The sequence below is a fragment of the Xiphias gladius genome, chromosome 12 (genome assembly GCF_016859285.1).
Source record: "Xiphias gladius isolate SHS-SW01 ecotype Sanya breed wild chromosome 12, ASM1685928v1, whole genome shotgun sequence".
NCBI classification, from domain to species: Eukaryota; Metazoa; Chordata; class Actinopteri; order Istiophoriformes; family Xiphiidae; genus Xiphias; species Xiphias gladius.
Genome location: NC_053411.1, coordinates 1,697,103 through 1,714,433, shown reverse-complemented (window position 1 = coordinate 1,714,433; position 17,331 = coordinate 1,697,103). Strand labels below are relative to the sequence as shown.

The following is a 17,331-nucleotide window of genomic DNA, read 5'->3' as shown; positions in this document are numbered from 1 at the left end:
CAATAAACAAGCCTTGTGTGGTGTCAGAGATGTGAAATGAGACCGCTTGATTTCTCCACAGGAGCTGGCTATTCCAGTCACTCACACACCTACTTCACATCTGAAGTGAAGTGAAAGGCAGAAGAGTTGGCTGTGCAAGCGTGAATACATCAATTAGGTTCCATTAGTCCAACCACCAGCTGATCTTGGTTAAAAGACCTCCTGGCAGGGACTATCTCAGGCAGGATCTCTGTGTTCACATATGAATTTTCACCACCCACACCATGATTCATTTTTTACGTTTTTAGTTTCTGACTGGAAGGAATTATTTGGACTCTTTGTCAGTGGAAAGTCAGTGTGTCACTTATTCACACTGGGAGCTTCCCAGTACAAACACTGGACAGCTTTTTATTGTTCAGCTTGTTCACCAAAGGGGATTTGGCCTTTCAGAGTCCCTAAAGGAGAATAGATCATTACTCCACACTTACATTTGCTCATTTAGAGTCGGGATTCAAACCAGCAACCTTCACAGGTCAGATTGCAGTTTGTTAACCTCTTGGTACTTGCTTTGAACTAGCCATCTGTGTCTTCATGATTGCCTAGGTTGTGTTCAAATAGACAACAGCACTGTGCGAAAGTGTGCTTGTCTTATCTATTTGTATTCAAATAAATGACATAAATGACTTTGCTGTGAGTTTTATTATTTGACAATGACAACAAGATAAAGTGCTACATGTCATCTTTGTATGCTCAATACCAATATTAGCAGACAAACTCAGAATCCTCCCACACATGTACACACACCTACAGACTGTGTATCACCAAACTGCTTCAGGGGGACTACTCTCATGAATAATAAGTGATAAAAGTTGTAAACGGAAGGATCCCATATAAAAAAGTGTCTCTTTGCTTCATCTTCCCAGTGTTTGTTGAGTCATTGGCGACTACTTGCTACTGATGTCCAGCATAGCATGCAACTCTCCAGGCTCATATCCCAGCAGACCTTGCAGGTTGCAGACAAAGCGGTAGACGTAGCGTTTGCCAGCCGTCTTGCGTATGATGTTTTTGTCGTAGTAGTAGCGCAGACCGCGACTCAGCTTCTCATAGTTCATCTTGGGTTTGTTCTTCCTCCGACCCCACAGCAGTGCCACCTGGAGACAAAGCTACATCTTAACACCAGAGGACAATAACATAACAGCTACAGGCCTCTTACTCCTCTTCAGAAGTCAAATGCGAAGTCAAATGCATGTCCAAGAAGTTTTGTCTGGCTACAGAACAGGCCCTGGGCCTGTGCCAGGTATTCACATTCAGTAATCCAGCCATGAAACTAATAAACCAACTACTTGACATATCACCTTCTGGGTCTGGGAGGGGGGCACCAGGGGTGACTAAATAGATTCCTCGGGGGGGGCAAAATAATAGGTTTAATGTGTAAAAAAAACCCAGCTTTGGAGTTGCTGTAAGTCACAGCTACTGTTTTAAATTTTGACTGAGCTTGGTTTCTCCCTGCTTCCAGTCTCTCTGCAAAGCTGGGCTAAATACATGCTGGACTTCTCTGTACCTGATATCGATCTTCTCATCAGACTGTGAGTATAACAGAAGGCAAATGTATTTCACCAAGTGTTGGAGTGTTTTACATCCAATATTGTTCAAACCCACAGGCATTGTGTACCTCATCAGGGTCCGTCAGCTTGAACTCCCACCCATCCCCTGTCCAGCTTATACATGACTGACAGCTGCGGTCTGTCAGAAGCTCCAGGAGAAACTGCCAGAGCTGAATAGGACCACTTCCTGTTGAAAAATAATGGGAAGAGTCAGCATCAGCACCGGCGGGATAGAGCTACAACTGACATGAATCTGTATGAGAAAAACTTTATCTATTATCTCCCTCAACTACTACTCACCAGTGTAACCAGCGAGGATGGCTGCTGGTATCACAGCTCTGCCCAGATCGTTTTTTTTGCCTACGTATTCTTTGAAGCTCCTGTGTGGCTGTGGTAAAGTAAAGACATCTTCAGACATGGTCTCTTCCATGACTGGGTCTATATCCTGGAGTGGAGCAGTCCATGATAGGGAGCCCACAATGTCAGAATCGTCACTGTGAGCAATTTCTACTTCTGAGTCTGTCTCTACAAGTACAGAAGAGTATATGAATAAAGCAGGTCTGTGGGAACAGAGGGCTCTCAGGTGATGGTGCAGAACAGCTTTTGGCAGCCATACTGGATAACAAACCATGCTGGCTTGGTACAATTTAGTCTTAAATCCAATTTGAGGGAATTCAAGAAGCAAAACTTTTGAACATCTGTTTTTGTATTTATTTTTTATAGCTTAATGGATGCTGGTACAGTAAATATTGTTATTCTATAAACACATCAAAATTGTGAAAACAAATCAAGCAACTGTTAAAGCTGTTAAACAGATTTTTTTTGACTTGACTTTCCTCGGGACAGAGGTGGTCCACAACATCTGACATCGAGATCACGTTGTTATTGTGAACATGTTAGCAAACAGTTGCCTATTTACAAATCCAGCAGACACGTTAGCATGTATTTGTAGAGATGTCCACCTGGTTTTTTAAAGTCTATTACTCACTCTTCTTTTAGCTTAGTCTAAGTCTCCACCAACTCCTGAGAAAAATATGAGTGTTTAGCAGCTGGTTGCCGGTTGCCAACTTTATCTTTTGTCTAGTTACTAGACCTGGTACTTACACCTTCACGCTGATAGGAGAAGATAGCTTTTCATTGTTGACTTTATTTTGAATAATTACCTGGAAATCTACAGCAACATAACCTAGTTCAAATAAGTTGGTGACACCGTTGAACATGATCATTAATTTGAAGTCCTGTTTGTGTCCACCTGATGAACCTATGTCCAACATTCACTCTTCTAGCTCTGGTTTTGGTCTCCACCTGCTCCTGAGACAAATACAAATATCTGGCTCTTTAGCTGCTAAATGCTCCACTGTCTTCACCAGCTGGTCTCTGACTTTGTCTGTCAGCTGTTTGCTGCTGAGCAGGTCATGGACAATGGATTTATCAGAGCTTTTAAGATGAAAACAGCTGTTGCTGCTGCTGGAAACCAGGTTGATGAGAGTGGAATTACAGGCCATAAAACCCAGAAGATGAGCTAAAAGAGGCAGAAAAGCTCTGTAGAGCTGAGGAGAACTGCAGATTAGGGTTTTATTGTAATCTTGCGTTCATCAGTACAAGTTACCTACTACCTTTCATTTGGTAATCAATGTAAAGTGGTGATGACAAGGTATTTGAATTGAGATATTTGAGATATTTTGTTGTTAATTTCACATGAGATTTTGTTTTGAGCATTGTAACTAAATTCCACTCACCAGAGATTTCATAGACAGATATCTCAAAACCTGATCGAATGAAACCCAAACTACCCAAACTAGCATGGCCAGATACCACATCAGGTAAATGAGAAAATGCATTTTTTTGTCATTTGGGTGAACCGGCTCAGAACTTGAAGTAACATTTTTAGAACAATATAACCCCAAAACATGACTCAGACCCAGCAACAACCGTTTCAGAACAAAATAAAGAATTGTGCTTGTGCTTCTCTACGATCTAATTTGTTTCATATATAAATAAATAAACTGTTTCGACTATGGTCCTCTTACCCACATTTCCTCCTGTTTCGTGACGCAGAGCAGGAGAGGCCTTGCTCCTGCTGGGATCTTCTGTTTCGATCAGATAGCAGTCTTGATGTTGTACAGTCACAAGGTCAAGAGTGTGGAGGTCTATCCTTTCAGTGGGATGATACTCAATATGGTAACTTTGTTTGTCCGAAAGCTCCTGAACATAGTCTGAGTAGTTTTATGAGGGAACAAAGATAAGGGAATCATTAACTTATTCACTGTAATATTATTACAAGTAACAATCTAGTAATAAGATGTAATGGTGGTAATTGTGATAATTACATTGGCAAAGGTCGTAAAAGACACGTTATTGCATACCTTTGTTGAATTGAAGCTGGCAATAAGATGGTATTAAATTCAAATGACAACATTTTTGGGCTCCATGTTGTTATTATTCCATAAACAATGATTTATAAAAAAAAGAGGGGGGAAATGTGAGTTTGAAAAAATCAGTTTTTGGTTGAAAAAATGTCTTTACCTCTCCTCATTGTCTCCAGATGTTCCCACAGGATCTCCCCCGCAGTGCAGTCGGACATCAGGCCCAGGAAAGCATCTCGGTCCAGACCACACAGCTCAATACCCTGCAGGCCTCTCAGGTCTGAGCCCATGCAGTGGAGACCAAACTCAGCCTGGCACCAGTCCAGCCAGTGGTTCACCTCCCACTCAGACCACAAGGTAGGATCTGGGTATATACAGTACAGATGCATAAATCTACAGCTCTGAATGTACAAAGCATAGCTCTACACCTCTTCATCTCCTCTAATATGAAGTTCTTGTTCCTGTATTGATGAGTACAATATTCTGCAGGTGGTTCTAGCTGTACCCTGTGGAAAGTGATGGTTGATTCTCTCCTGGGTGAAGCCAGCAAAACTGGCCTTCACTGCCTGGCTGAGGACCTCCTTACTGGTCGGGGTAAGAGGAGGGACGTCCAGGGTTTCCAGCTCTGGGACAGAAATAAAATATTGGGACCTTCCTTTTCATTTTCACACAATAAACTAAGCATTGTACTTATACTGTATACGATATATTTCCATTACAACAAACATCTCATTACTTGCACAAGCTAACACTTATTTTGAACCCCCTATATAGTATTGACAAGCAGTATAGAAACAATTACTAAATGGTTTAAAACATGGTATAACATACTCCAATGTAATTGTTGACAGAGATAAGATTTTTTTTTAATGTTCATTAATCAATTTTTCAACAACTATAAATCTTCTTGCGAAGTACGTCTATGTCTCTTAGTTTATATATATATATATTACTTCGCGAAGTAATATTCTTTACTTCCCGAAATGAAAGAACTGTATTATGGTTTATAATATCTGAATATTTCTGAATTAGACAGTTTAACTATGTCTCCCAATATAGTTGGACGTTTTGAATAGTAATTGATGGGTTATTCAAAATGTGTATATGTTTGGGGATTTCTATTTCCTGACCTGATATTTTTTTCATTTTTTCCCAAGCATTTAATATACTATTAATTACAAAATTGACTGTTTTAATGTTTTGCTTGGAGAAAAAAGCTAGAAGTAAACTATTAGGCTGTAACTGATGATTTTCAATATCTATCCATGGTTCCTCCTTTATATTGTTAATTATAGTGTTATAGGTTTAGACCTCTTGAGGATAATGGAGTAATTATCTCCTTAATCTGTGAGCATTATTAGACCAAATCAAGGAAGAAAGAAGCAAGTTCCCTTTTTAAAAAAAGATTTTGGTGGGGTAATAGGTATAGTCTGAAATATGTATAAACATTTTGGTAACCACACCATCTTGATAGGTTTATTCTACCTATTAAATTAATCTTGAAATCAGACCACCTTTCGCTTAAGATCTTCAATAAATGAATGAAAATTGCCTTCATGCAGTTGTAATTTATCTGCACTAATATAGCAACCAAGGTATTTAATATTCCTTGTTTGTGCTTTAAACTTTTTTAGATTTTCCATTTATTTATACTGTCCTTCCTACATTCACTTTATAACCTGATAGTTTCTAAAATTCTGTCATAATTTCAATTCCATATTGGATGGAAGCCTATGCATTACTTAAATAGAGTAATAAATCATCAGCTAATAAACAAAGTTTGTATCGCTTCTTACCACTTTTAGTGAATCTAATATTTTCTTTCTGTCCAACTTTTTGAGCTAAGGGCTCAATTGCTAATGCAAACAATGAGGGCGAGAAAGGGCATCTTTGAGCTGTGCTTCTACTTAAGAGAGAAGGTTCTGAAAGACTTCCATTGGTAGAGTGAATTCAGGTGTATTGGGACACCAGGTAAACTGGGAAAGCATAAATAAAGCATTGTGCTTTTGCCCTGAAAAATGTAAGTCAAAGCAGTTGGTAGTGAGACCTTGCTGTGGAAGTAATCGGCCAGTCATATGACATTATTCCTGTTACATCACGTGGGTGGTTGTGGTCAGCATCAACCAGGAAGTTGACCCCAAAAAGCAAGAGGTAAGAGAAAGGACATTTCCTTCAGCTTGATTTGAATATAATGGTATAAAATTTGAATGACTAATATTTTGTAGATATAAATGATAAACAAACATGTATGATGTAATAGTGTAACAAAATAAACAGATCTTGAAATTACATTAACAATTTTTAAAATTGGACATTTTCTTGGTGTCCCAAATTAGGAAAGCATGTTTCCGGTAAATTGAGGGACCGTGAAAATGCTATTGAAATGAAGTGTAGCACTCGTTTACTCTATATAATCTGATAAAAAGAGGGACCTGACATCTGTGTCAACGCAGAACCACAGAAATGTAGCTTACAGCCAAATTTTAGCCAGACAGAGTTAGACTTTTTAATGATTTATGAGGGGACTTCAAATTGATGCCAATCCCACAAAAATTCTGTCTTTGCACTACCGAATTGAATGAGTTGATGAATAGTTATGAATGTGTTTCAAAATATTTTGATGAACTAATGGCCAGGTTAATGAAGAGGCTGGTTGAATGCACGATTTCAAAAAGGAAACTGATGATCAGTTGATGACATTGGTTAATTGACATGTTGATTAATTTATGTACTTTTGGTTGATAAACTGATGAATTGATGAAAAGAAGATTTAATTGTACAAAATATTCTGAATAAATTAAATATTTTTAAAAATATGTTGGACTCTTAAATCACTTTTAGGCCTAAATCAATAGCTGAGCCTATAAGGCCTACACCTATCTAGTGACGCAATAATCCATTAAGCTATCATAACACATCATAGTAGCCTAATACATAATATCAAGTAACCTTAGGCATATATTTAATGTTAAGAAAAAAAGAAATCAGTTAAAAATTATTCTGATATTCTGAAATATGTAATAGGGTTGAAAGCAAGGGCTTACAATAATGAAACTATGTCCCCAATTACCAAACATGTCACTGAAAAATAGCTTTGGGTGAACAACAGCAAAATGGTGAGCCATACTTTATAAAAATATCATACACACTTCATTTCTTCACATGGAAAAGTAGATACATTGACGAATTCAGAAGTGTGTTATATGTTGTGTTATTTTTTTAAATTGATGACAAGGACACAATCACAAGATGGAATTACTGTCCCAATACAGCTGAATTCACCCTAGAAATTTGAGCCTTTAAAATGTTCTTATGAATTTCATTGGAAAGTCATAAACCTCCAGCACTTTAAACAGAAAAGACCATTCAAGACACCACCAGTGTTAAATTCTTGTAATACTTCTTTATATGTTGTAATAAGGATAGACATGTTCTAGTATTTGTTTTTAAATCAGTTTTGTATAAATCCAGTTTGATCGTGATGGATAATATTTGTTAGATTTATGATAATCCATTTATTTTTTACTTATATTGTTTACAGTTGATTAAACTAATAGTTCTGTAATTAGAAGGCCAATCACACTCTCTACCTGGCTCTGGTGTTACAGAAATAGCTGCTAGGTACATTGTTGGAGAGCTGGTTTTAAAGGAAAACTGTTAATAGCAATGCAATGCAATAGCATTTCTGTATATGCAAAGTCCTTACTGAGTTCTTCTTTTTGCTCCACGGATAAGCATTTCAAATTAAGTGATTTAAGTAACCTGTGAGGCTGGTGTGCTTTCATTTCTGATGTATATAGGCTCTTTTTAAGGATCTGATTATTTCTATAAACTAAACCGAATGTTTTATTTTTTAAAGATATAGTTTATCTAATTAGAATCTTTTGACTAATGAGGTTAGTTGTTTACCAAATTTATTAGCAGAAATATAATTAAGTGTGCTAGAGTTATGTCTAAAGTCATTAGCTTTCTTGAGTAATAAAACGTCCAGCTTTAAATACAATTCCTGTAATGCAGTTCACGTTCTACCAGTGATTTTTATCTAATGTTTTTTTTATGATTCTTACGTATTTCCTCACTTTATTTATTTCATTATCCAAGTCTGCTTTCCTTTTTGCTGCAAACCCTAACTTAATTCCCTTTATATAAGTCTTGAATGCATCCTAAATTATATTTTTTTCTGGCCTGTCCTGAGGATCCATCTCATCTAAGGTTGTTTGGATATACTTATATATATACTTCAAAAAATCAGCGTCCATTTAATATTTCCTATTCATTCTCCAAATCCTGTGAGACAGTGTATTGTATATATACATCATCTGTGCCTTTTATTGTCACCTGTAACTCAGAAAACATCTAAAGGTGCATCTTTTTATGTAGTTTGAAAATATGGATACATATGATTTTTTACAGAGCTATTCCTGAAAACATGGTTTTCAAAGGCAGTTTTGGGCTCTTTTTACATGGCTATTGACAACAAAAACTGATACCTTTTTAGTTTAATTTATTCTGTGTGTTCTATGTGTTATATACAGGATCTCTGGCCTTTTGATAAAGCAAAAATTCCCCTGGTATCTCTAAATAGTCAGTATAGAAACTGAATAACTGAGCATAAAGTCATTACGATCACATATGCCCTTTATGAGTTATTATGAGATACATAATACATCTATAGAGCCCTGTTCAGTCTGATTGTATTTTTAACACAGCACCTGTATACAGTACAAATCTTTTTGCACACTGTACGCAAGATTATTATGACATATACAGGGTAACACTTCACTCTAAGTCCCCCTTTAGCATTTATAAGCTTTATACAAACATTGAATGAATGGTTTATAATACACATAATGTAGTTGTATGTAGCTGTAAGGAGATTTTAAGTAATTATTAATGTACAGTGTTTGTCAGCAATGATAGCTTCTCCCATGAAAACATATTTTATATCATTACAATAGTGTTTTAGCATATTGTCATTCATCATCTGTTGATACAGCAGCGTCCACTCTTGGGTGTGCACCGAGTTATAGTTGTTGACAAATACATTAACAAACACTTATGTAACATATCTGTTTACAACTACATTATAGTCTGTTATAAACCAGTTATTACATGTTTATAAAGTGCTTTTAAATGCAAAGTAGGGACATTTAAAATAAAGTGTTCCCATATACAGTTTAAGAGCCTTATAGTATACTGTAATGAGTTAAAGCTTAATTCAGAAATGTTTTAAAGCTCCATTGTGTCTGAAACTCACTTAAAATGACATTGTATTGTGTTATAAACAATTTTGTAGGGTTTATATACTGCTTGTAAATTCTAAATAGTAAAGTTTTACTATAACATCTACTAAGCCTTCTGTCAGTTTCAGTATTTATTGAAGAATGACCAGATTGAAACAAGAAATACATTACAAACAATTAGCAATAGTCCTGTTTTTTTTTTTTTTTTTTCAGATCTGAGGTGAAACACTGCTCAGACGAAGGAGTAAGTGTCTTACCGTAAGTATTGCAGTCCATCCCAGTGTGTGAGGGATTGGGGGATCAGGTGGAGGAAACAGAGACCACAAAGGGGGAACGGTAGTTTAATATAATAGATAGGAGGGGACAGGTTGTGACAGACAACTGTCAATCAGGTGGATGTGGGCGGGGCAAGAGGAACATGTTTGAGGCCAAGTGCAGGGCCTCAAGTGAGACTGATTTTGCACACAATACATCCATGTATAAAGGAATATCTCAGAGGGTATTTACACACGATGAGTTTAGAATGAAATATGAAATTTTTGTTATTACCTAACAGGCCGTTCACAGTGAGGGTGGTGAGTACATACTTGTTTCCATACAGTGACTAGCCTGACTTAAAATGAAGGGAGACTTTTGGTGTACGTATTACCTGTTCTAGTGAAGAATATCCAATAAATATCTCTTACATATTATTACATTCTCTGTGTTCTGTGTTGCTCCTCAGGCACTGTGGGCCTCAGCTCTGTAGGGACCTGCAGCCAGTCAGTCCATATATAAGGGCACTTCAGTCTCTGTCTCTCTCCCTCTCCCCTCTTGCATGTATGTGTGTAAAGACCTGTGTATCTGCCGGGATTTAATCTATGGTTCTGTGATAACCTAGCATCAGGTTAATGGCAGATGTAGTAATTTTTTGTTTGTTAAATTTCAGTTATTTACTTTAACTCTACTTTAAATTACTGTTTGTAGGATTTAGCTTTTACTTTGTAAACCTTGCCAGGAAGCTGTGTAGGGGAGAGCTGCCAGTTTTGTTCATCCCCTCTTTTCTCCCGCGTTTGTGTGTTGGTGGAGGGTTTAGCATTGTAACCTTTTCTTTTGTGGGTGTGTCTTTCTTTTGGCTGGGGTTGAATTGTTAGATTGTGCTTCAAAAACTGGCAAAAAAAGGTTGAAAACTTGAACAAAATGACTCCTCAAATTCTTCATGTGATTTTATGTTCCTCCCCTTTCCCCTAGACCACCCTGGGGTCATTACACATACTTACAAAGTAAACAATCGAGATTATTTAAAGTTTCCATCATTAGGTGTTATTCCTGATAAAATATGAAACATTTCCCAAGCCGTACTCTAGGAGCTTTGGCACCCTCTAGTGGCGGTCAGTGGAAAGAAGCTCAGGTGAAGTGCAGATTTAATTTTTGACCCCCTCTAATAGCACAGTTTGTGTATTTGTTACTCCACTGCTCTCAGCTTTCTTACCCTGGACTTCGTCTGTCAGCTAATGATGATATCTAACCCAGCATGTGCTTCATGGTTTAGGACTGTCAATCGAAATGTCTAAACTGCCATACCTGGTGGGGTGAGTGGTAAGACGTTTTGAAAAATATAGAGATTACCATCCTGGAAATCATATTCAAAAAATATAGTTTACTCAGTATCCTAAAAAAAAAACCACCCACTGCACTAGAATAATTTGAAAACAGATCCTTCTGGCCCACATTTTTCGCTGATCTTCCTTTATTTTGGGTCCCGGAACCATGATCAAGCCCTAAGTGTTACATGGACAACTGTGTTCGTCACTGCTGGGGTGTTATTCGTTACTCTGAGGTTTCTTTGTAATGCTTAGAACACTGCACAGAAATCATTAGTAAAATCTTGTTTCAACATAATTGACAATTCACTTGATATTATGCTTTAATGTATTGAGCCTTGAGTGTGCCATCAGAATAATCATTGACTCCCACTATGTTTATTCACTATCAGTTAATTATTTGATCCATTTAAAAAGCTTGCATAACTTGATTCATTTCATTTTTACAAGTAAAATTCAAAATGAAAAAAAAAATACAATCTTTGACTGAGTGATCAAAATTACTATTTTGAAATGGAAATGCAAAGTTATTTTTAAAAAAAAGCTTTTAAATTTAGGCAGAGCATTGGCCAGACTGAAAGATACTTTTTAGAGAATTGTCTACCATGAGTCCCCAGACTTTCGAACGGTGCAGTCTTAATCCAGAAGAGTCTCTTAAATGCTTTTGAAAAAGACAGAAAACAAACTTTCAGTCTGATATGACTGTCAGCAGGAGGCAAATCAGCAAAGCCCCTTGTTTTCTAAAAACGTCCGATGGCAATGAGTCAGCTCTGTTTATAAATGTATGTCATTGTGTTTATAGTGTCTTCATGGTGTAGTTTATAAATACATTATAGTGTGCTGAAATGTGATATGAATCATTTATTAATTGATTAGATGCTAATTGGGGGATTAAAATTTTTATTTTTTTTTTTTTTTTGATTCTTGCCTTTTTCCTATAGTCCAACTTCAGCTTTTTTTAAATGTTACTCATAGTGGAAGTTAGGGAGATGATGGATTCCTCCAGAAAACTGATAAGGATGTGATCAAACAAACAAAGCTGAGGTGTCAGTGCAAAGTGGAGATTAATACTCAGTTTTACTGCTGTCTTACCATATGTATAATTAAGTTTCACAGAATCTATATGTGTATGCCAAATCCAAATGTTGTTTCCATTTATGAACCTGCTATCAAAGATGAGGTCATAGCAGATTGATTGTTAATTCATTTAAGGAATCAGTGTAAGCTGTTCTTCTCTTTCATCCACATTTCCTTTTTCAGTGCTTTTGAAGAAAATCAGTTCACAATGGCATGGAGTCAGTTATCATCCAGTTTATCTGTCAGCACCTACAGCTACCTGCTACCCAGAAACTATAAGTTGGTGAAATTTCTGGGACGGGGAGGCTATGGAGATGTGTTAAAATGCATCAAACTGGACACCAAAGAGACTGTCACTGTAAAGGTCCCTCGATACAGCTGCAGCTTTGTCAATGAAGTAGGTCCCTTTATTCATTAGCATCTATATATTGCGTTGATCTAGTTACCAAAAATGGTTTCCACAAGTTAAGTGTTTGTGAACATGTCAATAACGTGTCACGAACTAAGTATCAAACTAGTTTTTCACTGTGTGATCGCCAGCTGACTACTAAACATGTTAATGTTGAAGAACCTGGACAAGTGTAATATTGTCAGCTTTACTGGCTCATTTACAATGAGGAACAACATAACTGCTCTGACCTTCGAGGTGCTGGATGTGACTCTGAAGGACTACATTTTCTACCAAAGGAGCTTTACCCCTCTGGATTTACGTGAAGTCAGGAGTGTAGTCCAACAGCTACAGTAGCATCAGACACAACACTAAAGTCAAAGAGCTGCCGGTGTTGCTTCTTTCTCTGAATATAACTGATCTTTGGACTTGCAGATGGCCACAGCATTAGAAGCCCTGAAGATCAATGAAGTGATCCATTCAGATATAAAGTTAGACAACATCAAGCTGGTGGATCGTCAAGAGCAGCCCATCAGGGTGAAGCTCATCGACTTTGGATTGGCTTTTCTCACCAGTGAAGTGAAGCGGGGCAGCACTCAACAAACAATACACTACAGGTGAGCTACATAGAGACATGAATCATGACTCTACTAATTTGTAGGATATTTCTGCCATCTGCTCAAACATGACTGCTTTCCCCATTCTGTGTTTTACATTTGTTTCATATTCAGGGCTCCAGAAATTATTTTGGGACTTCTGTTTTCAGAGGCCATCGACATGTGGTCTCTAGGTGTTGTGATGGCATTCCTGGTGCTTGGCCACGCGCTCTTCCCGGGGAACAGTGAATATGATGCAGAAAGTCATTTACCTTTTCTTTTTTCTATCGCAATAAGATCTAGTACTGCTTCATCCATATACTCTTCCTGAAGTGGGGGGGTCTCACTCGTCTAAAGAACAAAGCACTCTAGATCTAGAAGGTATCCTGTGAAGTTTTGTTGGAGCCAAATGTACAATTATCAGTAAGGAACTATCATCAAAGAAGAACTAAACAATACTACAAATCTGACCAGACATCTAATGTCAGTTTTTATTGCTTGACAGTTTTTGATACTCTCTGCTACAAACACATTTCACTTGGTACCAAAAAAGTACCGAGGTTTAATACCCTGCCCTCACTACTAGTGGTCAAAAGCTCCAGAGGGCACCTTTAAAAACAACATGGAAAAAAAACTATTCATCCTCATTGGTGATTTCATCATAGCACTAGTAGGTGTGGACATAACCAATGACAATGACAATTGGCAGCAATTTTGGCAGCTGCAAAGTCATTTGAAATATGCTCTACAACTAAAGTTTATTATAAGTATTATCTGTGTGGGACAGCTTCTAGCCATAAAGAGATAAGAAGCATCTTGTTGCATATCTTGATGTGATGCTGTGTTTTGTCTCCAGTTGCGATGCATAGTCGATCTATTGGGTCTACCTCCATATCGTCTTCTGCGTGCTGGGTGGTACTCACACAACTATTTTGTTAGATTAGCTTCTGGTCACTGGAGACTGAAGGTATGACAGCTCCAAAAGTCATCTCATCCTTAACGTTCTCTTAAATATTTAGCAGAGCTGAATCAGTTAATGTGATCAAGAGATGTCTGAAATACATTTAACCTTCTTTTAGACACCTGAGGAGTACTGGGGAATATGCACACCTCCCAGTGACTACAGGGCCTACTATTTCCGCAACCTGGACAATGTGGAAACGGTAGGTGTATAAGTGGATTGTGCTGTAGCTGCTGAAGAGAGACTGTGATTGATTCTCTTTTTATGAATCTTAACATTTACTTTACCACTGTTGGATTTAGTTGCCCCTGACGAACCTGAATAAGGTCAAGTCTGATGAAAAGAAGGAGTGCATTGACCTGCTGAAGGCAATGCTTCAGATGGATGCCAGTAAGAGGATTACCCCAAGTCAAGTCCTTGGCCATCCATTTATCACAAGGGGCACCCTCCACCATGGCTTTAAGTAAGCGTCTGTGTTTGCAAGTGGGCTGAGATGGGAGTCTTTATATTACTGCTTTGTATACAGATTATCTGACAATATACAGTAGGCATATGGCAAGACATTTATCATCTATTAGACTGAAAAGATTCACATTAAATGCTGTTTATTTAGTCATAGTCAAAACATTCATTTAAAACATTTCTAGTTACATTTTAACCAATCAATTCAAATTTAAGAAACCTCTAAGTAAGAATTAACTATTAAAAAGCATGGGGAATTTACTTAAAGATACCTCCACTCATTTTTTGACTATCTGACATGTGAATGACAGTAATCTCCATATAAATTGTGATTAGTTGAAACTCAAATTCAAGATATCTGTGCCGAGTTATGACCGGTCATAATGTCAGTTAAAAATATATAGTTTGCCAGATATTTCACTTTTTCATCTTTTTGGATGTGTAAAACCAAGACTTTGTTACAGATATAAATTGCATATATCTGAAGCTATAGTTATGGTTAATACAGTTTTAGATCCATTTAACATATCTTGGAGCGTGAAGGTGATGGATATCCTAAAAGTAATTTTGACTAGGCAAATCTTTCTTTTTAAATATTGTACAAAAACAGGCATCAGAACAATATTCAGTATACAGGAAGGTCACGTAATGTTCCTTACCAAAATCCAAAACACAAGAGCAAAATTGTAAAGAATGAGTCAAACCGAGTTGTACTAACACAAGCCTGTCACGTTTGCATGCTTGGCTGATCAGCTGATGATCTACAGTAGTGCTACCAATACTTCCAAGGCCAAGGGGCAATCTGTTTTGAAAGAACACACACACAGGTTTAAGTCCAAACATAGTCATGAAAACTGAGCTCTGGCTACCGAGCACAGGTACATATACGAGAATAATCGTCACAGCAAGTTTTGGCACACGTCCTGGGCAAACTTCCTTAAATTCATAAAAGAGCAGGACCAAGCCACCAATGTTACGTCAAACTCTAATGTAGCATGGGGCTTTTTGTAATGTAACCTGTCACTCTAAAAAATAATGTAGTTAACCAATGGTATGCTTCTCTCTCACCTTGGAAGTAACACTAGCGATATGCTACTGTAGGTAATAAGCTAGATAGCTAGAAATGCTAGTGTTACCAGCTTGCGAAAGAGCAAACAAACACAATGTTCAATCTGTTTTGGAAAGAAAAAATCAAATCAACCTCCAAATGCTTATACAGTGTACCACACTCACACAGTGTTACACACCAGGATTTACTACTTACAGTAATAGTTAGCCATTTTGTGAGCACACACTGAAAAACAAACTGGATTATGAGGTGGATGAAGATACTGATGTTTTGCTGATGAGTGTGGGTACATTTATGATAATAATTGCCTCTTGCAAACATCTCTGGCAAACACCCGTAAATTCAGTAAAGACCTGGGAAAAGCTGCTAATGTTATGCTAAACGCTGATATAGAATGTAAGCTGTAACTCCGCAAAATAATTTAGTTATCTAATGGTTTGCTTCTCTTTTACCTTGGAAGCAACACTAGCGTCATGCTACAGTACTACTGGAGTTAACAAGCTAGTTAGCCAGGCATGCTAATATTACTGCTTTGCTTTAGAGCGGACACACTCAATTAAACCATTCTTTACACTTTCGCTTTTGTGTTTTTTGATTTTGGAATGGTGGAAAAAACTAAATAAACCTCCAAATGCTTGTTATACAAAGTATTGCTCTTATTAGTGCCCCATGTACATGGAAATTCAGAGGTTGATAGACCTGCTGTGCCCAGTGAGGTATTGTTCTTACTAGTCAGATTGTATGTGAAGATATATTCAATTGTTATTATGAGTGGTCATATTATTATTATGGTTGTTAATGTTTTCTAGCCATGAATACAACAGTGTAACTTTTTCCTTTGGCAGCAGTGAAACTCTGTAGTCAAGCACCTGCCACGCAACTGAACAAGGAACGAGCCAGGAAATTGAAACAATAACCATCCAGGCTTATAAGACCACGAGGGAGACCAAGATTGATGACTGGTTGGTTTCTTTCTTCATCAGGTTCTTTACCTGCTGTTGGTGGCACAAAGAAAGACTACAGCTGTTATATCATCAGATTCAAAGCTAATTTTATCTCAGAAGAACAGACTAGATCTCTAAGGAGTTATTATGATCACACAACACAATTTAGGTTCATGATTGTAAGCATGTAATGTAACTAATCATAGTTTAATTGTGTCTTAAAATAACTGCACCTGTTTTCATTCAACAGCACAAGTAAAAGCCTTGGGTCATTATTAACATTGATGCCAGGTGCTGTCTTGGATGGACCTTTACAAACTGACTGCAGCTTGTCATGGGAAAAAGAAAGGGAGTGGGAGTATAAAACTTGATAAGATTATTTCCTCCGTTTATGTCAATCATTGCTTGTTTTTTTAAAACAATAAAGAATTATTTTGTAGTTTCAGACAGCTGTCTGTCTTACATTTGATTAAATGCATGTGTTTTGATTCTACAGCTCGAGTGGGAGCGGACTTTACACATCATTTTCAGCAGCATTAGGTCCAGGTGTTATCTTGATGAAACCTGCACCAGCTGAACGCTGCCTGCGGTTGGATGAGGATAATAGGCAGCAGAGTTAGGCTATCATAAGAGTAGATTAGGGAGCATCAGGAACCTGATATTTGCTGTGTGTATGTCTGTTTAAGCCCTTTGGATTGGCTAGAGGACATTTCCGATATTAGTCCAGTGGAGTACTGCAGGGAGGTTAAATTTCCCCCTCCCTCTATACCTGAGCACTATAATAAGCAGCAGGAGCATTAAGAGCTGACTGACAGCACATCTGGTAGGAAATACTCACCTCCACTTGTGTCTGAATTGTTAAAGTCTTTCACATTGTTGTTAATTCTACAGAGGATAGCTAGAGTATTTAATGTCGTTTGGATTTTCAGACAACATGCACCCCAAGGAGGAGGAGGAGAAGAAGAAGAAGAATTCCTTTTAATGCTTCTGTACCGGGATGAAGAGGATATTCTGCAGCTGCATCTGTGTCAATGATGACAAAGAGTGAATCGCTCTGTG

The 17,331-nt window shown here is 37.5% G+C and overlaps 1 protein-coding gene across 1 annotated transcript; it reads right to left on the bottom strand.

Annotated features, from left to right (window-relative positions):
* Nucleotides 1-923: 923 nt before the first annotated feature.
* On the bottom strand, nucleotides 924-9,484 carry LOC120797675 (protein c-ets-1-B-like). Its single transcript, XM_040141528.1, has 7 exons — nucleotides 9,450-9,484; nucleotides 4,455-4,574; nucleotides 4,110-4,313; nucleotides 3,614-3,799; nucleotides 1,884-2,108; nucleotides 1,652-1,770; nucleotides 924-1,130 (listed from the first exon to the last, which is right to left on the bottom strand). Exons 1-7 carry the CDS (start codon nucleotides 9,466-9,468, stop codon nucleotides 924-926), a joined length of 1,080 nt encoding a protein of 359 aa, XP_039997462.1. The 5' UTR covers nucleotides 9,469-9,484.
* Between the last annotated feature and the right edge of the window lie 7,847 nt (nucleotides 9,485-17,331).